Source organism: Gadus chalcogrammus, chromosome 16 (assembly GCF_026213295.1).
Source record: "Gadus chalcogrammus isolate NIFS_2021 chromosome 16, NIFS_Gcha_1.0, whole genome shotgun sequence".
Taxonomy (NCBI): Eukaryota; Metazoa; Chordata; class Actinopteri; order Gadiformes; family Gadidae; genus Gadus; species Gadus chalcogrammus.
In genome coordinates, this window is record NC_079427.1 from 24,737,665 (window position 1) to 24,761,327 (window position 23,663).

The window sequence follows — 23,663 nt, forward strand, 5'->3', positions numbered from 1 at the left end:
TTAAAATGATAATGCTAGAATGGGGAAACACTTGATAGTTGGGGACTTGCTGACGTCATCAGGAGGCCTTGTTCGACGATTGTAAAAACTCAGGTTCTGGACGAAACGTGAGCTTATTTGTTTGGCCTTGCCTGCAGGTACAGGAAAATAGATACACAGGTTGCTGCTGATTATTTAAACTAGGCTCAAACCCCAATATGAGCCTGTGGGCTTGCAGAGACCCGGTTGGGATTTCATACAACGGGTCACTCATTTTTTTACGAACCCCGTCGTAAGATATGGAAATCTGATGCGTTGCTCGGTAGTTGTGAAAGAATTAAGAGGATATTGAGGGTAACGACCAACTGCCACAGTGTGCAAAGCAGGCGTACGAACATTTTACATTGATATCTGCTCTCTTCACTTCCTGTTGCAAAACAGTTTTCTGTGTGGTACTTTTGTGAAGTCCTAGAATTGCAATAGAATGAACGGTAGGGGACTTAATTTAAACGTATTTATTTTTGATTGCCTACTTCTAGCAACTCTGATTGACTTGCTAGGCCGTTGCCCGTGGTTTACCTTGCAGAAACGTCCTCTGATCCATGTAAGGAAGCCCCAGAGAGCCCTGTTGCATTTCCATTTGACCTACTCTACTCCTACATTCTCTCTGCATGCAAGAAAAAAGTTAGTTCCTTTGTCAAGGAGGTGAGGTTTCCCTTTCGTATTTGTAGTATCCAGTGTATCCTGTCCAAGTATAAAAAAATCAATGCATGGGTACTTCAGTGACCAAAATGAAGACAGACCTTACTCTGCTTTTGTATGAAGGCTTGAATGGTCTCTGTCTTTATAATGGTTCTTATTGTTATACTCGGTGTAATCACTTCAGTGTGCAATGTGGCCACTGCTGTCATGGAATGAAAGGGTGAGAGTTCTGTTGCATTCTTATAAGAACATGACGCAGATGTGAGTCAGATCAGAACTAGTCGACTCAATCGCCTGCCAATATTCCATACTCCCTTAAATTCAACAGGGAGACACTTGGTGACTAGGCCTACCAGATGCCGTGAGGAGGATATAAAATCATACACCATGAACGCAAGCACATTTTATTTTGCATGTCTCACGTTGTACCAACTAGTGTCATACAGTCTCTCCCCTGAGCTAGCTGCAATAGCCTGAAATGTGTAATTTAAGATGTAAACAATAAGTACCCCGCATCATCTCCAGACCAGTCCAGCCATAACTTGTACAAAACAACAACATTTAAAACTGAAAATGCACCCTGTCTTACTTATGAAAGTGCAAAGTACACAGAATTAAAATGGAGCATTTTCACTTAGGGCTGGGTATCGTGGCCAATTTCCTAAATCGATTCAATTTCGATTCATAAGGTTCTGAATCGATTAATCACGATTCGATTAGATTCGATCTGCTCTTAAATAATGAATAATCTGATATTAAACTACAGGTTTTAAGTGCAAACTTGTAAATTGGACTGTTTAAACTTGAGCTGTAAACAAAACTGTATCAAGTCTCAAAGTGCAATTTTCAAATTAGAAAGGAAGTGAAAGTGTACCATACATTCCAAGTGTATCATACATTCCATCCATCCATTTTCTTCAATAAACGAAGGTTTCGCCGTTGTCCAGAAATACCTTGCGGATAATGTGTTTGTTATCATCCCCCTGTCGCACAGAAGTGCGATTTTGTCGACCAATCAATGGATGGCGCGTGTAGCTCGAACTTGCCGGCACCCTTTCAGGCATCTCAGTACACCAACGGAGGAGTACTGCGAGATGAGTACGGCTCAATACGGCTCAGTTCAGATCACACCCACTTTTGGCGGAGGAAATGCCAAAAGTGGGCGGGGGTTGCAGTTTAGTTGTCCCTGAAGAACTTGCGTACCTAACATTAGTTCCGCATTACATTGATTAATTCACACGCCAGTTTTATTTAATTTTATACTGTGTATTCTCCGTGTAAATCCATGCACCGAACCGTGACGTCCGTACCGATATAGTTCAATACGAATACATGTATCGTTACACCCCTAGTACCTTGGGACCAATAATATGGTGTTGGACCAGCAGTATTTGCAAAAGAATGAGGCAGGATTTCTACAAATAAACCATGGCAATCATTCATTCAAAGTATACAGTTCCCCCCCCAATGGTAAATTTGCAAAACGAATGCATGCGGATTGGGGAGAGGCACGCACGCACGCACATCTTTTCCAATGTAAATAGGCAACGTCTGGCTTTGAACTGGGCTCTGGCTGCTACCTCGATGAGGTGGTAGGCACGTTTGGCCCCTGTGTAAATAAAGATGTGGAGGCGGCACAAAAGCCATCGGCCTGTGAGCACGACCGTCTATGGGGAAGGAAGTCGTTTGGACAAATGGTCTCTCCACAGCCGAGCCCCTCAGTCCCACGCCATCTCTTCAGTCTGCTCAGACCCTTTCATCCCCACTTGTGTGAACGAAAAGCCCAGCTAGGCTTGAGCGGCATCTACTTTTTCATACCTGGCTGACATTTCACCAGGTAATTTGTAAATAATACAATGATTACTCAACTTTAAGCTGAACTGCTTGTGGTAGAAGATCTTGTAACATGTATGATGTTGCCTAGCCTACAATGCTGCTGGCAACTGTGAAATGTGTAGTTGACAAAAGTCTTGCTGGGTTTAAATACTGGGCCCATCAAATAATGAATAGCTAAGAAATAATCACCCTTCTTCCATACATTCGATCCAAAACTCTGTTGAATTAAAGACGGGAGAGTTTCACCTAGGGAAAGCCAGGTTAAAATGTATTATATAAGGTCTATGGAAGGTCAGTTGAACCTGTAAAGTGTATTGTGTATGGTCCATGGAAAGCCTGTTAAACCTGTATTTTTTTTCTTAATTGTGCCTCCTATGTGCGTTACACTTGAACCGAAGCGCCACTGTTCTTTACTGTTGAAGTAATGGGACTGCTAAAACTGCTATTTAAATATTCCGTCCATTGGGGACATTTTGAGACGTGTCCGGGTTAATTGCATTTTAGTTTGGCTATCAGGGCGGGCTTCAAGGCTACAAGTTTTATAATTTTCGGCCACTAAATGTTGCCGAACAAACCTATTGTCTCAACAAGGATGCAACGGCAAAGAATTTATATTGGACTATTATTTTACATTCGGCCAAAATAAATAACACATAAAAAGATGGATTTATAGATGGATGAAACCATTGATCCAGATGTCGGAAATTAAAATATTAAAAAGAGGAGTCTTTTTTTTTGACGGTGTGTATACAGTCAGTATTTCCTAGTACCGGCCAAGCCTAGGCTCAGCCCGTTAGGTAGGGCAAAGGCTCTTCAGTTCAGTTACATTTGAAGGTTCAAGCTATGTCGGCGGTATTTGCAATTTTAATTCCATTGCTCTAATTCCCCATTCCCTGCTGTTCAGTTTCTCCCCCCCCCCCCCCCCCCCCCCGGGCACACACTGTCGGCCTGCGATCATTCGCTTAAGTGGCTTTTATATATCTACTTCCTGCTGCTGGAGTCAACGACGGCTTCTCTAAATCATTCATTCACTGTTCATCAATCAAATGCCTTCTCTGCTTTCCATGCTAAGTGCAGTGTCCACACACACGCAGGCACGAACACTCTGACCCTCCGCCCCCACCCCCTAAGGTCATTCGGTTTCCAGCTACCCTATGATGCCCTATGAAAACACCAGGCCAGGCCGAAACAAGGCAGGCAGGCATGCGGCAGCTCTCGCTGCGGTGGGTGGGAAGGCTCTCTTGAAGTCTACCTGAATCTATTAGGAATGTGGTGAGTGTGCATTTTGTTTCCATTCAGTGGAAGCTTTAGCCTCGGTTTTTCTGCTGAAGTCGAGATGCAGGGCTTAACACTTGGAGCTTAATGGCGAGACTGTGCACAGCGTAAGGCTCTGGGTAAAGTAGTGAGCGAGGATGGAAGGAGTGAGGAGGCATGCAATAGGAGCTCTTGTCCTCTCCCCGGGGAGAAAGATGAGAGGGGAGTAATCACGCGAAGGGGGATGGTGGGCAAGTCGATGGGGGGGAGGTACAATCGAGGCTGAATCTAGAACCTTTTTGTGATCTTATAGTTGATATAGATGTTATGCCTTCATAAAGACGACTTATCCAAAAATCTCAATGAGAGTTTTTTTTTATATATGTATATATAGGCCGTTGCTATTATATCCAAACAACCTCCATTTTGGAAGCATAGGTGCATTGGAATGGATATTGTTATGTTAGTAGTATGGGTTTTAGGTCATTGATTCATTTGTAATGGAAGACGTTACTTTTGGTTCCTTGCAATATGGTTTGGTAGCATCGCCAAAAAAAATTCCCATGATGCCCAGTGTTAAACCCTATTGGGTAAATTGAGTGGACTGGAGTAGTAGGAATAAATGTTTATTTTCTACTGCAACAGTATGCTTGTATTGTAGCTTTGTTGTCTCCATTGACCTCTGGTGGATCTTCCTTACTTTCTGCTAAGGGCATTTCAGCTCAGCTCAATTTCACCATGTGGGGATTTGTACACTGCCAGGTCGAAATCCCTCTACAAAAGTTGCAATAATAACAGAAGGCGAGGAATTCATTTTTGTCGTTTATTTCCTTGTTTTCGCTTTAAGTGAAGAATGGGAACGCAATGACCTGCAACTCTGCACGGCTCTCAGGCAGGTGTTTTTGTGTGTTTAATCTCTCGCCTCGGTTTCCTAATTTCTCTCGCTCTTTACAAGAATGCAAGTCTCTGTGGGCGATTTTTCAAATCCTTGGGAAAGACGTTCGGATGACTCCTCTGCTCTGCTCCACCTACTCTTTCCCTTTTCTTCCTCTATTTTCCTCTCCTCTCCATATCTTTCTTCTCACTCTTATCCACCGGCTGCTTGTTATCCTCTGTGCGCTCGGAACCGGATCCGGCCCTATTGTCACGAGCAGGAACTTGCCGACGTGCATATCATCATTAATTTACATAATTACTTTTGTACGCCTACCTCGCCCTGTCCCACGGTGGGCTGGCCTAGTCGCTATTTTTTTCAGGGCCCGAGCTGCAAAGGACAGGAGCCTTTCTGCTCTTCCACCCGGCTGCCGTGTTTGTTGACGCCTGGGTGTGAGAAAGAGGGGCAATGAGAGCCGCCTGGTTGTCTGGACAGTACACACTTTCATGGTAGGGAGTCTTGGTTTTTTCCCCTCCTTATGTCCCTGTCCCACTTGTTGGCTATTCTAGGTGTCTTTCAGCCTGTGTTTTCACTCCCTTCAATCCGTTCACTGCTGTCATTTGGCCAAAACCGCAACCCTGGAGCCTGTCTGTGTGTGTTTTGCGTGTACGTGTTTGTCTGAGTGGACACGGTGTCGCAGAGTTGTCTGGTTGATTATTTAGTCCTGAAAGACGTGGTGGTGGTGGTGGTGGTGGTGGTGGTGGAGGTAAAGGTGGAGGGTCATGGCCCCCTTCACCCCCCTATCAGGATGACTAGTCAGTCCCCCTGGTGCACCAGTGTACCAGGGAATATTATGCTTTCCGGCTAGACTATATTCTAGCCAGAAAACCTCATAATTACACACTCAGAGTTTAACTGAGACTCTGCATTAAAAGTCTCATGTGATCATGCAAGTTTGCCTGGGAGTTATGTGCATATGTGTGAATATTTTCATTCTCATTTTGCTGATGGGTTTACCTGATTCATTATTGTAGTATTTTGAAGATCTAGCCATCCACATAATTCATCCTGTGTGATGTCCAAAAAAACATGGCATGGGAACACACCCTGTGTAATCTATGAAAAACATGCCTTCTGTCTCACTCCCCCTCATCCACCAGACAACACAGAGGCAGAGTACTGGCACAGTTCTCTGTGTTACGCACACTGATCAGAGGAAACTGGATGTCCATCCAGTAAATTTAGGCCGTTGCGAACGCGCATGGAATCCGACTGCAGCCGATGCTGGAGCCATGTGTATATCTATCAAAATATAGTCCAGGGGCATTGGGCGACTCAGCCATTGGCTGAGCTTGTGGACATGGATGCTCATGCCGATGTTGTCGTCAAAGCCCTCTTGTTACCTGTCTGGACATATCTTGGCTTGAGTTTGTTTTGTGTTTGCAAGCATGGACATGTCTGACATTCGGTGTCTCACAAGTATGCTTTGGATGATGGTCATGCTACACATGACTCCTGTACACATTGTGGCGCACGTTTAAACATAGAACATACACGGTACACATTATACAATGTACAAATAAGACACCTGACCATGTACAGACTCATTAAAAACAAGAGCTTCAAGCAGATGTTGAGTGAAGTGTAATTGAGTACACCCTTTTGCTGAAAACGGGCCCTTCAGAGTGGAGAGGGTGGGGTTCTGGTGGGGTGGATGCTCTGGGTCATTTGAAATGATGTGTGCCTTTTGGGGTCAGAGTTAATATGAGGCAGTTTACGTTGGCTATATATTTAAATAATTTCTGCATCCTGAATCCTTAAAGCGGGGAATCTCTATCGCTCAATCCTAATGTCCGGACTCACAGACTTTGCTGCACGTTCTCACGAAATTATTAAGGCTTTAGGGCTGTCCCAATGTCGAATTCCAAAGGGCGTGAGGGTTTGAGTCCACACTTACCAAGCCCTTTCCGTGAGTCTGCATCAGTGCAGACTTCACTCAAGGGAATTACCCACAGTTCAAAGCGTTGTGAAGTTTACCGCGGAGACCATAGGGAAATCCGGAAATTAGGAAGGTAAACATTAAGACGACTCTACTGTCAGTGTGCGACCAGATGGGAAATTCAGCCTTTTTTTTTGTGAGCCAGGTCATTTGGATCAGCTCACCAACATGTGCCGGCTCTTTTGGCTCCCAAACGGCCCTTCATAATACTAATCATACCTTTTATAATTCAGCCAAATGTAGCCTGTTCTGACTTATGATTAGTATGTGTAGGCCACTAATCACCTAATTCAATACATCCTTTATACCGAGTTATTCAAAAGTAAAAATTATATTTTCTAATATCAATAAATTGCTGTAACCCATTGTTTTCATTGCATTTACAAAAAAAAAAATTTGCTTCTTTGTCATTAACGTTGCCAAGGTAACATGTGCTCTCGTGAAGTGCTGTCCCAATCCCATATATACCTATCTGAGCCCATGTGGCGTCACGCACTCACTCACCTAGCACCTGAGATAAATTAAATCTGTGAGTCCTTAGTCCTCAAGGCTCACTTTGGGATTGGGCTTATGCATGTCGTTCACATATCTCACGACCGGTCATTTGATCCCCTTCAAAAAGGCTGAATACATATCTAGCCTATACGGATTCCCCTTTTTTCTGCAAAAGACCATGGTCTTTTGCAGGGCCACACTGACTGACACTCGTAACAGAAACCAAAGCACAGGTCTACAAAGGGTAAGTGAGATGGATTTAGAGACTAGGGACTACCAAAATGCACCTACTGTGCATTTTCATGCAATTTCCTGACTTGGTAAATAATTCTTTATTTAATCTTTAGGATGTTGGGAGTGCAAAAGCTAGCACAGCTACCCTAGCATCGCTGCCCACCATGTTTGTTTACGGTATAGTGCCATTTCCGATCGCTAGATTGTGATTTGCAAGAGTTCTGGGTTTGACATTCAGAACTGGGTTGTTCAGGGTTGAATGAACAATGGTTGATTGCTATGTTGACAAAATTGTTGCCTAGAGGGTGGAAGAATGGTATAATCCAGCGGTTCTAAACCTTTTTTGGGCTGGGACCCCATTTTGACATCAAATATTTCTGGCGACCACAGAGAATTTTTCTTTTCTAGAATTAGTTTTTGAACATGTTTGTTATACTGTGAACAAATACAGAATAGCCAGCATACGTGCACAAATTGACAATTTAATTTTCTCTGATGGCTGTATTCGCAAGGCTGAAAATGAAAAGGCCAACTGAGCAAGCAATCTCTCAAACTACTGCAGCATCAATGGCCACAGTGAGCATTTGAACGAAATTACTTATTTCCCAAAGTTTTTTTTCTTCTGAAAAACAATTATATACCAATAAAGCTATTCAACTGCAAACAAACAACAAATCCTGGTCATTATTCCTTTGAGAAATACTGAAGAAATTGAATTTTTGCCCACCAGCTATAATGATCAACTGTCCATTTTAGGGTTCCATCAAGCTGCCTTTATATTTAAAACTTGCTGGAAATGTTTGCTGTGAAAAGGATATGAAAAGATATACTGAGGATTCTGTTCAAAACTGCACTGTATTTCAAGCCTTAAAAAAATAACATAAGTATGGCTGTCCATTTTCATGGCTGTATTCACAAGGCTGAAAATGAAAAGGCCTACTGAGCAAGCAATTTCTCAAAGCTAAAAAAAATAAATACTGCAGCATCACCGGCCACAGTGAAAATTTGAATGAAAAGTCACCTCACCACATTTAATGGGATGGCTGAGCCTGCACACCTCGCTGCAGCCTTTCAAAGTCAGGTGCTGTAGCAGACGGAGCGCATCTCATCTCTGACGTCACATCCAGTCGGGAACGGTACTTCGACTTCATACAAACGAGCACTTAATCCAGCTTCGCACACGTATGTGGTTCCAAAAGGAACCAACAGTTTTAGAGCTCACAGTGAGATCTCTGGGTACTCATCTCTTGCTCCTAACCAGGATTCCTCCGCTGTCACTCGCGAATGTAATCCCTGCTGAGTTCTGTCATAGAAAAGTTCAATCAGCTGTTCAATCAGCTGTTCAAAAGCGGTAGCAGGCAGGTGCACTGCGCCTGCGTCACAGGGAAATGGGTCTCTTACCCAGTCAAACTTTGACACATCAACGTCTCGGAAATAGGTAGCGAAGTGCTCTTCTAGGCGCTTCAGGTGGCTGCACATCTCCTTTGTGGAGCACTTATCGATGCTGTTGTCTTTCAAAAACGGACTCAGCTGGGTAAAGGGGCGATGTTTGCCTTTGAAATGCTTTTTCGCCAGTATGCAAGTTTTCCCCCTGAATCCATCAATACGGTCACTCATGTGCATGAGATTTGTGTTTTTCCCCTGCATGCTTTTGTTAAGTTCGTTAAGTTTTCCAAAGATGTCCGTTACATATGCAATGAGGCACATTTTCTGCTGGTCACACAGAAAGTCGCAAAAATCATTTTTTTTTTAACATCCATGGAAAACACTAAAGTTTGTTTCTCAGCTTGAAAAAACGCTCCAACACGTTACCTCTCGACAACCACCGTGCCTCCGTGTGAAATAGTAATTTTTCATATTCGGAGCCCATGCCGGTGTGAGTACCAGATGTGTTCGGCTGCCAGATTGGCTCGGGGTCCTGCGCTTACAGATGACGTATCGACACTTGACGTATCGACACAAGCCAACGGACAAAACCCGGAAGGGTTGTTTATAAACGGTGCTCCATCAGTTTTGGTTTTGATTTCATTGAACGGAGTCCGTTCTCTCACAAAGCCATTTTTTTTCACATGTTAAAGTAAGGATTGGCATTGTTAGTTAGGGTTAGGGTTTAGGGTTAGATTTTATTTGCTCATACAAAACAAAATAAATAAGACAATACATTGATACCACTGAGGAACAGCTAAATTTAAATCCATAAAAAACGGCATGTTTAGATCCCATGGTGAATTGAGGATGAATTCATGAATGTGTTCATATTAGATATTCATCCTATTCCTTAATTTGATTTTTTTTTATGATTTTCCAGATCAATGAATTGTATCCTTGCCTATACAACTAATAACAATGAAAAATGTAACATTTTCCTCGTTTCCACTAGGGGTATCTTTGCTCTATAATTTAACAAACATCTGTAAAATAGTAAAAATGTCAAGGTAGGACTATAAGAATGTATATAATGTCTTACCACATTCATGATTATATCCTCAATTGGCCGTGGGATCAAAACATGTTTTCATGGATTTACATTGAGCTTTATGTGTGCATGTGCATTTCAGTGTATCTGGTTGGATACACACACGGGCAAACACACTGACATATTTGTATATTATTATATATTTTTTTATTCATGTGGCCTGCAGTGGCGATATCGCACAGGTGTATTCCCACAGGCTCTGAAAACAACAGTCATCAAGCCATATCTAACTTACCATTTTTAACTAGTCTAACCCTAACTAGTCTAACCCTTTCAACAACTAAATAACTACTTAAATCACTGGATGTGCCAAAATTGTCTTCAATTGAACAATGAGAAAACTGAAGTAATGGTCTTTTCTGCAAGGGATGAACAATTAAGTCAGTGCACAGCTGTTATGTTAGAAAGCACCCACCAAGACAGAAATCTTGGTGTAGTCAGACTCGGCCTTGAATTTCTAAAACCACATTAAATGTGATACTGAACTAACTGACTAAGGTGTAAATGTGAGATGCATTTTTGACGGATAGATGCTTTTGCTTAAATTATTTGGGGATTTATAAATAACATTAGAAAAAAATGTCTGACAAAATCCCAATCCCAATGTATTGGCATTTTTAAGGCTTTTAAAGGACTGATTAAATACATTTTAATACAAATACCATTTAAGGTATTATTTTAAGCATTTGTATGACTTGGATTTATTCTATACATTTGCATAGCAATTAAATGACTTGCTTGTAGATGTATGAAATCAATGCTTGTTAAAAACAGTCATCAACAGTCCTCAAGTCACTTCTAAGAAAAGAACAATGTAGATACATCAATCATGAAAAATTATAGGCCCATATCTAACTTACCATTTTTAAGCAAAATCATTGAAAAATCTGTTTAGCAACAGCTAAATAACTACCACTTACTTCTTAGCAATGAGTACATGTACATATCGCTGACACAACCTGCGCATTTAATGACATCGTTTACAGGAAGTGCGTCATTATTGTGCATCTAGGACCCCCGAGCCGATCTGATAGCCGAACACATCTGGTACTCACACCGGCGCACAGTGTTGCAAACAGACGTGCATGCAGAGGATGTTGCTTGATGTAATTCACCATGGTATCTACCTGTTGCAGTATGTCTGATGGGTGCATTCAGTTCCTTAGATGCCAGTTGTTCACGGTGAATCATGCAATGATTCCATATTGCAGATGGGGCCAACTGGGTGATAAGCGTCCGCAAACCATTTCGCCGTCCTGCAATGTCTCAGCAATGCTATGCGGCTTCATATTCCTAGCAATGAGAGCTCACCTCAAGAGATGCTTTCAGGGCCCGTTCACTAGCAGTCACAGCCTTTTTGAAATACACTTGCTGCTTATTCAGCTCGGCAAATTTATTTTCGAAAAAAAAAAAAAACGGCTTGGTTTGCCGACATGCTCTTTGTGTGTTGTTTCAAAGTGTCTTTTGAGTTTGTTACTCTCGGCAGACAGGACCTTGCTACACAGCAGACATTTCGGCTTCTCCTCATTGCTTTCCATCACACTGGTAAATCCATACTGAATGAAACTTTGGTCGTATGTTCTTTCTCTTTGGTGTCTGTGCCACAGTTCCTCTTGAAACTGTCTTTGGAGGGACAGGGCCAAGCGGGCGAATAAATCTTTCCATTTTGTTTTATACTCTGACTGCAAGTTTGTGTTTACATTTTACAGGTTTGAGTGGGTAATTTAATGTAACTGTGCAGTCACGTGATCGTGGCATTGAAAGATGCGCCAGCTCAGATATTTGCTGCATTTTCTTTGAACTAGATTTATATTCGAGAAAATGAAAGTGTAGAAGACAGTTATGTGCGATTATTTGTAGGGGTGTAAATCTCTGGTTTCATCACGATACGATATTATATCGATTCATTGGACAACGATACGATATTTGCCGATATCAAAAGTCTGCCGCGATACGATACGATACGATTTGATTCAGGGGCATGCGATCGATATGAGACGATATCATATGCCCATTTAACACAACCTCTTACAATCACATCAACTCACATCAACTTAATTATAATTTCATCATTTTATTTCTTTGCTCTTCCGGATATTTAAAACAAAAACAATCCATTTTTAATGCAAATAATAAAGTGCCACATAATTGCATTTAAGTGCCAAAGGTTTTTACGGCTTAAATTAAAGAGCCTGTAATGATCTTTCATTTTGAACGTAGACCATTCCCAACCGATCTGTGTGGATAGTTTTCTTCTAAAAACAAAACATCCCTCGGAATCATCTTGGCTGTAAAGATAAGCCGTCCATGTTGCCAGATTGGGCAAATTTTTCAGCCCGATTTGGCTACTTTTAATCACGTTAGGCTGGAAAAACGGGACGTATGCCCAATCTGGCAACAAAAAACGAAACTAGACATCCTCGCGCTCACACATGTGCTCGCTGTTGCCTCATTTAACCGGTGAATGGATACGAGCGGCTTGGCGCTTTGCGCAGAAATAGTTTCACAAACACCCGCGAAAGGAGATATATAAAAATAAAAGCGTGTAATACAGCGATATGCATCGATGTTTGGGCGTTGCATCGATGCAGCTGGATCGTTCGCCAATCAATCGATGTATCGATCTACATCGATGTATCGTTACACCCCTAATTATTTGTAGTGTTTTATTTAAAAAAAGGTGTGTGTGTGTGTGTGTGTGTGTGTGTGTGTGTGTGTGTGTGTGTGTGTGTGTGTGTGTGTGTGTGTGTGTGTGTGTGTGTGTGTGTGTGTGTGTGTGTGTGTGTGTGTGTGTGTGTGTGTGTGTGTGTAATACTTTTTTTTAAATCAATTACTCGACATTTCAGGCGACCCCATTTAAATTCCAGGTGACCCCTAGGTTGAAATCGGTATAGAAAGTACACCAGCATGAAGTGTGTCAAATTTCTAAATTTGAAAAATCATATGCGTGTGCCAGGCATTACCGTGAACACCCGATTGGTTCTATTCAGGAATTAGGCCAGCCGTCATCTCTCTGGGGAAAAGCAAACGACAATCCTTCCTCCCGCGCAATAGTGTGTATGATTTACCGGGTAGGGTAAACTCTAAAAATGAAGGTGTTTCTTTCACCATGTCATGGCAGCTGCTTACAGAGCAGTTGTTGACATGATTGGACCCTCTTCATCAAAGATTAAGGGGGGTACTCTGTATTGTATAGTGAATGCTATGTTGAAGCTGATCTCTCCAGCAGTGCCAGCTCAAATATTTATTTGCTTTACTACTTGCTTACATTGGGCAAGGCAATTGAGATGCAAAGAGCAGTATGTGTAAACCATGCACAATTATGGGTATTGATGAAGGGGCATAGGCTTAAGTGTTTGTAGAATTCTCAACCTTTTCTTTGCCCCAACTGACGTGTCTTTGTTTTTAGTTCCTAGACTTCCCTGGAAGGGTCACGGCCTGCAACTGTTGTTCTTTTCTCTTTCCCGGGAAGAACCACATGGAGTCTTTTTCCTGGTAGAAAGGGTGTTTAAAGGATAACTTGGGGTTTTCTCAACCTGGGCCCTATTTTTCCCATCAGTTTGGGTCCAAGCGCCTAATGCGGACCAACAATTTTTAAAATGGGTCCAGGGTTGAGCGCCCTTCAATGTACGTTTCTCTAAGTGTACTTGTTATTGGCAATGAGGGGCTCAGAATGCTATAAGGGATTAACAACATTTTTCTTTTGGGATACAGAGAAAAAAACTTTTTGTTTTCTTTAACTTTCTTTTGCCCGGTCTGTTTGTTGTTCGTGTCTTACCGAGTTTTGCTGAAGGAGAAGTTTCACTCTCAAATCATGCGTGTTGGGGGAGTTGTTGTTTCAGGGAATGATGCTATTGTCATGACAATCTCAACCCTCCTTCACCCAAATCTTTTAGATAACACTAAGCTACGCTTTCTGTAGTGCAACACCACAAACTCCCGACGGCATTCCATTCTCAGACTCCATCGTTCTCTTCCTAAAATAACTAATCTCACGGGTTTTCAGAGCGAGACTTCCCCTTGATCAATAATGATCAATATTTAGTGATCATTAATCTCGATGGCAGACAGCAGTGCAACAAGCCAATGTTTTCATGCACCGTGGTACTTGAATGTAGGTTTCTTTTGATCACATAACTGTGCCGTTGTATGGCAACACCTTAAGTTTTGATACCAACTTCCTCCGAGAGTTATAGCCTACTTTAGTTATCGAACAGGGAAACTACCTAATTCATGAATGCCTCCCAAGCATGGATGAATTCCTGAATGCTTCACATGCACAAGAGGCACACTATTTAATCTTGTATCTATCCTGAAAAGGTAATCGATCAGATCAATACTTGCCAGTATTGGCTGATACGTGCCAGTATCGGCCGATACTCTTAATGCAGGAACCACCAGCAGTTGATTCATCATCCTCCTACACCAAATGACATGTTTGCTACCAACTATCTTTACTTCAAATTATCAGCAACACATTCTCAAACCAATGATGATGGACGGCAATACAACTAACATCAAATGGATTTTTGGGGCAGAAGGCTTAATAAAGATTTAAGCTTTGATTTATGAAGAAAAGGAGATGTATCCATATAAGAAAGTGGAAATGGCTTGAAATGGAGTCTGGTTCAACATTGATATATTGGTAAACATTATGCATGAATGAGATTAAGCTTGGTAATATGTGTGTATTATTGAGGCCCATTCTGGTTTTGGTGCTAGGCCGTGGAAATATGGTCTCATCTTTGTTGTGGAAGTAAAATGCTGATAACAAAGTACCTTGCTTAAACGTTTCTTGAAATTGGCATCACCTCAGAGCAGACATGTACTCACACAATGTGTGTGAAGGCACATGTTTATTTTAAGAGCAGGAGAGGGGTGTTGGCGTAGTGGTAGAAAACATTGTACTTGTATCCTCTGTGGGTGTCTATCTCTACCTCCTGGGCTCTTTGGGTGTCTGGAGAATGTAAATGTGTCAGGGGGATGACTTCCTACTTCCAGCTTACTACACTCTGCTGTTGTAGGCTCACGGTTTCTAAGTGTGTTCGCTGACATAAACTAGCATGTTGGAAAGACATTTCAAAGTATGACCATGGCCTTTCCTGCAGTGTTAATGGGGGATCTGGGGTCCTATACCAAGGAGGTCAATAGGAACATTATCAAAACGCAAACAAATGTCTCATGATTGTCAACATAATAAATCAACATAATTTATTTTTGCTATTGTCAGTACATTTGCTACATAGGTTCTTCTGAAATTTGATCTGGAATTGACTGGAAAGCCTTTTTTGTCAATGGCTTACATTTGTTTCTAGAAGTAATCTTATTTTAGCTTTTTTGATGTGTTTTCAGGAGCAGAGTAGCCCCTGGCCCAATAGTGGCTCTGTGACTGTACCCCTTCACCCGGGACCACGCTTGTGGCCACAGCGTCAATGAGGTAACACCAGCACCCAACCCCCCCTCGCTACCACCAACCTCTCCTTCCTCCCCGCTCCCACACACCCCTGTCGCCATGGGTCAGAAGATCTCGGGCAGCATCAAATCGGTGGATGTACGCGGGGAACCGTCTTACCGGCCTGTGCGCCGCGAGCTGCGGGGCCCGGACTTCTGCCGCCCCCCCAGACTGGACCTGCTGCTGGATATGCCATCGGCCAGCGCCGACGCCCAGCTCCGGCATGCCTGGAACCCGGACGACCGCTCGCTCAACGTCTTCGTCAAGGAGGACGACAAGCAGACGTTCCACCGCCATCCCGTGGCCCAGAGCACGGACTGCATACGGGGTCGCGTGGGCTACACCCGCGGCCTGCACGTATGGAGGATCCACTGGCCCGCCCGGCAGCGGGGCACCCACGCTGTGGTGGGCGTGGGCACGGCCGAGGCCCCCCTACACTCGGTCGGCTACACGGCGCTGGTGGGCGCTGACTCGGAGTCCTGGGGTTGGGACCTGGGGCGCAACAGACTCTACCACGACAGCAAAAACCGGCCGGCATCCACCTCGCCGCCAACCTACCCCTGCTTCCTGGAGGAGGACGAGTCGTTTGTGCTGCCGGACTCGTTGACGGTGATACTGGACATGGACGAGGGCACGCTGAGCTTCATGGTGGACGAACAGTACCTGGGTGTGGCCTACAGGGGCCTGAAGGGCAAGAGGCTGTACCCCATCGTCAGCGCCGTGTGGGGCCACTGCGAGGTGTCCATCCGCTACGTCAACGGGCTGGATCGTAAGTAAAACGCAACTCAAATGCACGCTTTCAGATTCGGTGGCCTCGTGTTGTTTGTTCTCTCAATAGAAGGGATGTGTTTGAAAGGATAATTTTTACTTATTTTTTTGGATCGCTGCTTTGTTTGTTTTGATAAGTTTCTGTACAGGGCTTTCTGTCTCCCAATTAAAAACCTCATTTCCCATTGATCATACGCCAGCAGCCATGGGATTAAATGCCAAAGCTTGACTTCATGAGGGTATATTTTCTTATAATTTCCTTCTTGGCATTGTCAGTGCTCATCTCGTACATGCTCTGCCTAATATACCCTTGCTGTTTGGGAACTAGAACCTAAAAGCAATGAAAAGCAGATATTCAACCTTTTTTAAAAGAAAATGACCTCGGGAAATGCAAATTTTAATAATTTAAGGTGTTTGGCACAACTGTTGATTAAGCATTGCCCACTATTGAGGTTAAGTATAGTTTAAGTATATGAACATGGTATACTGCCATTGAATACCTCCTACATTGCTCTAATAATTTATTTGATCCTAACGGCCCTCGATTTGCAATAAAAACACCTCAGAACGTTGAATTTATGGAGAAACATATTATCAAATAAAATGGTCCCTGTGCTATGTGCACATGCGTCCTTCTCCAAACATTGTGACCGGTGCTAGTGTTGTCCACCCTCCAGCCCGGTGTATAGATGACTTCAGGGAGAAGGGCGAGTGTTTTTCACAACCTCCCAATGTAAGTACTGGCGAGAATGAGGATATGGATGGACTAGGGGAAGATTAGTAGGGTTTGAGAATCTAGCTCATGTATGTTGTACAGTGAAGGAAAGGGGAACATAGTGGATCAGAGTTATTGACACTGCAATATACCACAGACTTTTTCAGCAGGGTATATGGCCATGTTTTGGCTGAACTATATTTAATATTTTAAACATTACTAGTTTTCACATGTAATTGGATTCTTAGATTTTAACAGCTTTCACATCTTATTTGTATTTTCGGGTTTTTGGCATCCACACCAATAATGACATTCTTAATATTTAAAGTCTACTCTACATTCAGATTGGACTCACATTGACATGCGTCATGAAGTCGATCAATGCATTGCTGCAGTGGACCTCCTCCCACAGGGGCTGCATTAACGATGCATTATGAATGAATACCATAATATACTGTATTGGTTTATGTTAAGGGGGTGGGGGTTCCTTCTCTTCAGTTGATCTACAAGCAACTCTTTCAATATGGTTTCAGGGTAAAATGCTGTTTTAACACTACATTTACAACCTCAATGGGGGTACACTGGTATGCCACATTCTGGCTCGCGTTCTCAGTCTAATTTCATGACATGTCATGAAATGGTTAAAGGTCCCATGACATGAAAATCTCACTTTGGGAGGTTTTCTAACATAAATATGAGTTCCCCTAGCCTGCCTATGGTCCCCCAGTGGCTAAAACTTGCGTTTGGTGTAAAACTAGCACTAGCTGTTCTGCTCGCCTTCGAAAAAACGGAGGCTCAAGCGCGCTGATTTGGAATGTCTGTGCTCATGACGTCATCAGGAATCTCAGCTCCTCCCCTTACTCTGCCTGGCCCGCCCAGAGACGTTGGCCCACCAATGAGACTCGACCGTGCGAGCGCCACATGTGTGTGTGTGAATTCACACACTGTAACGCAAGTGTTTCTTGTCGGTTCTTTGACGTGTCTTGTATTTCCACAACGAGACTGTCGTGGGGGTTATCTGAGCCATGGTTGAGAAGGAATTGGGGGAAAGGAACTTTGGTTTGACTCGCTGAAGTACATGAACTGCGACATGCCGCCGGTTGCCGCGAGGCAGCATCGCCCGGCAGCGGGCAGCAGGCAGCGCGTGGTTCAGTCGACTTCAGGTTGATGTGAAAGTGGAAGAACCAGAGACGTCGCAGAACCCGACAAAGTCGTTTGTGATTCATAATATCGTCTGGAGGCGCACACAATATGTTATATGATATAGATATCTATGTATGATGATATTATTTAGATATAGAGCTCCAGGACTGTAACGCAAGTGTTGTACACTTCCTTGTTATTTGGATAACGGTTCTGCTGTTGGTGTGATGGAGCATAACACGTCGGACTCTCGTCTCTGGTATTTCTACAACGAGGCTCGTATTGGGGGTTATCTCAGCCAAGGTTGAGAATGAATTGGGGGGAAGGAACTTTGGCTTTGACTCCCTCAAGACCATGAACCACGACAAGGAGGAGAAAGGGATCTTTGCCGGGCAGCGCTTATGCACCTCCGCCTCCGGCGGTGGTCCCTCAGCGGGGCTCAAGCGGGAGACATTCGCCGCCAACAATCCCTTTCTCCTCCATGTCGTGGTTCATGTTCTTGAGGGAGTCAAAGCCAAAGTTCCTTCCCCCCAATTCATTCATTCGTGTTATGCGCCATCGCACCAACAGCAGAACGGTTATCCAAATAACAAGGAAGTGTACAACACTTGCGTTACAGTCCTGGAGCTCTATATCTAAATAATATCATATAATACATAGATATCTATATCATATAACATATTGTGTGCGCCTCCAGACGATATTATGAATCACAAACGACTTTGTCGGGTTCTGCGACGTCTCTGGTTCTTCCACTTTCACATCAACCTGAAGTCGACTGAACCACGCGCTGCCTGCTGCCCGCTGCCGGGCGATGCTGCCTCGCGGCAACCGGCGGCATGTCGCAGTTCATGTACTTCAGCGAGTCAAACCAAAGTTCCTTTCCCCCAATTCCTTCTCAACCATGGCTCAGATAACCCCCACGACAGTCTCGTTGTGGAAATACAAGACACGTCAAAGAACCGACAAGAAACGCTTGCTTTACAGTGTGTGTATTCACATTGATGTGGACGTTGAAGAACCAGGAACGTCGGAGAACCCAACGCGGTCGTTTGAGATTCATAATATCGGCTCACACAGCTTTTGGCCTTGATAATATATATTATATGATATAGATATCTGTGTAGGCTATATGATAATATTTAGATGTAGAGCTCCAGGACTCCCGTGTGTTCTAGAATATTTACAGAACACGGCTAAAGGGTGTGCGCCTCGCCATTGCGATACATCCACTGTAAACAGAGCGCATGGTGGCTGCAAGCTGCTCAGGGCCACACCCCCACCCTCCTCCTTGACACGCCCACCGAAACAGCGCATTTGGGGGAAGCTCAATGTGCGACTGGCTCGGAGTGGCTGTAACTCTGCACCACGGCCGAATTTAGGGAACGTCTTTTAATACTGTGTTAGTTGCCCACTAATACCTATATTAAAGAATACATAAAATAGCATGTCATGGGACCTTTAACGCCTGCTATGCAGACCTGTCCTGTTAGTGGAGCTGATTTTTATTGGGTGACTCAAATGGCTATTTATGGTGTGTTTCACGTGCCTCGGACACCAGCCTACCGAGTTGCACTCGTGACGTAATTTCCTGTCGCATAGCACTTATAGCGTTCCCGATCGTCTTTGTGATTGTGTCATGTCATTGGCTAGTCGTTGTTTTTGTTAGCTACATCCCTCTGTTTTTGAGCAAACCAGCTCGAAAACAAGAAACACAAATTTACATTATATTACACGCACAACAAGAGTTTGCCTCACTGAACTCGGTATAGTCTCAGAATTCCGAGAGGGATCGAACAAAAGGGGGCGTGCCTCCATGAAATGCCGCAAGAATGCCGCACTTGCAACTTGGAAGGCTTGTGTCTTAGACATCTGGAACACACCATTAGGTTGAAAGTGGTAGTATAATCTTTTTTTTTTTTATAGAGATGTGGGTTTTTACGTCTCACCCTTGCTCAATCTACTCTGTGCAGATCAAAAAAAAAAAAGGCAGAGTGAGGCGGTCTGCTGCGGTGTTTATTCACAGGGAAACGGCTGAAGGAAGGCTCTCAGTCTTCTCCTGGCTGCTTTGCGCTCCTGTTTTTTTTGTTTTTGTTTTTGTTTTTGCTATGCCTTTTGTCTGTTGACTCCTTGTTTCTCTCTCAGCCCATCACTCTCTCTATACAGTGATGCAGGCTTCTCAAAGCCTTCTGTCTCCATACAATCTCTCCCCTTTCGCATCTCTGCACAACTGTACACGCGGGTAGGGGAATCACATTCACATCTCCAGCGTATAATGGTAACCATGTAATTTGATACCGTTTTTGCAAACAATGACCCATAGAATAGCAAGAGCGTTCTACTGGTCATGCTGAAACACCATTGTCCATGGCTTCAAAGTGTGGGTGGTTGTGTGTTGATGTCCCAGGATACTTCTGAGCTCAGCATCTCGTCTCAGACGCAGACATAGACTGTGGATGCATCATATAGTGAAGGCGTGTTCAATCATTGATACGTGCTTGTTTGAGAAATGCCTTTTCAACAGCGTTTTGTACATTATTATATAATGTACAAAACGCTTATGTACATTATTTTTCCTTTTTTTTTTTTTTTTTCGGCATCTGAAACTCATTTCAAGAAAAAAAAAAAGAGGCTGGCGATTGAATCCCGAGCTCATCTTTCCAATAAAACATCCATTGTGAAAGCTACTACTGTGAAATGATTCCTGATCCCAAAACTATGATTGTTGCGGGCATGTAGGGAAGTAACTCCAAAGGCGAGGTGTGCCTAACTACTCCTGGAACTGGAGTTCTAGGAAACCTACCTTGAAAAGCTCTAGGAATTGTAAATGTATGATTATCCTAGTTTCCATGCTGGGGGCTGTTGAACCAGCAGTCAACCGACACACCAGACCTCGAAGACAAATATGGTACCATAATATGTACTTTCTTTGATGCAGCAGTTTAATTTCAGGAGTCTAACTCCCTGACCCCACTGTCGGTTTGTGAGATGCCCTGATGAATGGCCATTGGCTTATAATGTCATTAATCAAGTCTGTATTATGTAGGGTGTAGTTTGTCAGGGGTAGACGATCATGAAACAGATCCTACTCTGTTGGACTTTGTCCAGAATATCAATCCTACTAGCCACACGTGCTACTGTGCTAACTTATTTCCCAAAAGAGGGGATTCTGTGTTTGTTTGTGTTTATGTAGATCACAGGTGACTACATGCTATAGATCTGTAGCTTATTTCATCCTTGTTTTCACAGCTTGACTTAGTCTTGACAAGCATGCGTTATTTATTCCGCGGGAGAGCCTTTCATACGTGTCTGTCGTTTTTTCCAAAGTAACCCAATTTCCCGCCACCGCCCCATTAGGTTTTGTGTGTCTCTATTGCGTATCTCTCCTCTCCCCATGCTGCATCCAGTCTACCCCCCCCCCCCCCCCCATATGGTCTCTACACATCGTATTGTTATTAGTTGCCAAGGAAATAGAGGGTGTGGTGTAGGAAAAAGGGACAGTAAAAGCGGAGGCAATTAACTGTTAAACCCAGTAATTGTCAGGCTGCTGCCCGTCATGAAGATTAGATGTTTGATGTGTAGCTATCTCTTTGCATGCCCATTCATTTTAATGCATTTATCCAATTCAAACGACGACCTCAAATACCAGACGAGAGATAGGAAATTGGAGCACGGGTATCATGCAGCGGGCGCAGATCTCATGCACGGGAACTATTTGTCCCCATTGCCCGAGTTCCAGTGTGTCCGATTGCGTCTGCAGGTGCAAGCCAGGCTACTAAATAAATATTGAGACGCCTCCACCGTCAAGCTGGCCTCCTTTTTTTTTTACGAGACTGGAAGCAGCAGTGAACCCCAGGGAGGCGCCTGCGGAGAGCGGTGCCCCAGTTGACTGCCGTACTCTCCTTCTCTATTGGCCTTACGCCCGCTCGCTCCCACCAGGTAACAGGAAGTTGGACATTGGAGAGGGGAGGAAAACGTGACCCCTGCGTCCGCTCGCTTCACCCGGCGATTGGATTCTGCTTCAAGTGGCCGATTGAATTTGGACACCGGCATTTCCAATTAGGAGAGGAGACTGATGGTTTGCCCTCCTCCTGTTCCCTCTGGTCACTCAGGCTGTTCTGTCCTCAGGCTGCCTGTTCCTTAATTAGTTTTTTTCCTCTTTTCCATATCTCCCTTTTTCTTTTTAACCCTTCAGACAAATATATCGTCTGCTCCCGCTAACACATCTGTGTCTGAGACTGTGCATACTAAGCCTGTGGCGATAAGCAATTAATCAATTAATTGCGCGATAAATTAAAATGAGCGATAATTTTTTTTGCCAGCCGTAATAATTTGCATGCGCATAGTTGTCTGGTAGGTACCGGGCCGTGGCCCGGTACCGGTCCGCGGGACATTCCTAACCGGACCGTAGGTTAGTAGGCTACGACTTGACTAGAAAAATAAAAAAAAATTACTTTGCAATACTGTCACTCTTTTACCTGCCATGAGTCTATATGCAGTTGTTAGATTGCACATAACATGTTTGCATTTTTGGCAAGGTCTTAACTTATTTTCTTAGGCATAACTGTCTGTCTGTCCCGTCCACAACAAGTATTGGCTTCAGCGGCTGCGCGCGCAGCCTAAGCTCACTTCACTTGCTCAGTTCAACAGTAGTGTCACACTATGAGCTCAACTCAACCTGACACTCCAGAGGGGAGAATAACGACTGTCTTTAAACTGGCAGATAAAGTTGCTGCATTTAAAGCCAAGCTTGATTTGTGGGGACGACGAGTGGACAGGGGAGTATTCGATATGTTCCAAACATTAGTGGGGATTTTAGGAGAGACTGAGGCTGGGCCCATTCTCTCGCAGCTGGTGCGCGATCACCTTGTTGCGCTTTCAAATTAATTTGAACGTTACTTCCCATCCTCCAAAGATCCACGGCGAACGAATGAGTAGAACCGCAACCCATTTGTCAATGTCCCGAATCACTTGTCAGTGCAGGAGGAAGATCAATGATCGAGATAGCTAATGATGGTGGTCTTAAAAGTGTGTTTGAGCAAACCTCTCTGGCAGGTTTTTGGATCAAAACCAAAGTGGAGTATCCCGAGATATCCGTAAAAGCGCTGAAAACGTTACTTCCATTTCCCCCCACGTACCTATGCAAGGCCGGGTTTTCGGCAATGACTGCAACTAAAACAAAATTGCGCAATCGATTGGACATTTCAAACACGCTAAGGGTGTCACTGTCTTCCATCACCCCCAGATGGAACCTTCTTGTTGCAGGGAAAAAAGCACAGGGCTCCCACTGATTAAAATGAATTGTAGCCTATTCTGTGGCCTCACACGCGTGTTAAGTTCCCTTACTGACATTTTGTGTTGTGCATGTTTACACTTGATAGATGTTACTTCAAGTTTAGTTCAATATATTTATGTTCATAGTTGTTCATTTTTCACTTGTTCAAGTTCACATTCTTTTTTTTTTTTAAGAGTTTGTTACCTTTACTGTTCATAGATAACTGAAAGTAGTTATTTTAAATGAATGCATGCACAACACTATATGAAAATATCAACAAATTGGCAACCTCCCCCCCCCCCCCCCCCCCCCCCCCCCCCCGGCCCATCCCGCCGGTCCGTGAAATCTTTTGGAGAATCAAGCCGGTCCTTGGTGCTGAAAAGGTTGGGGACCCCTGCGGTAGACTACTATCTATGCAAGTGAATGGAGCGTTCCACGGCATTCAGAAGACCCGTGTAATA

At 43.7% G+C, this 23,663-nt stretch overlaps 1 protein-coding gene across 2 annotated transcripts in view; it reads left to right on the plus strand.

Moving 5' to 3' along the window:
* LOC130405571 (SPRY domain-containing SOCS box protein 4-like) overlaps window positions 1–23,663 on the plus strand; it is a 45,980-nt gene that overhangs the window by 13,923 nt on the left and 8,394 nt on the right. For both annotated transcript variants that reach the window (XM_056610741.1, XM_056610740.1), the window contains one exon: window positions 15,202–16,070. In XM_056610741.1, coding sequence (XP_056466716.1) covers window positions 15,362–16,070 — 709 coding nt within the window. In that variant the 5' untranslated portion in view covers window positions 15,202–15,361. The remainder of the gene's footprint in view (window positions 1–15,201; window positions 16,071–23,663) is intronic.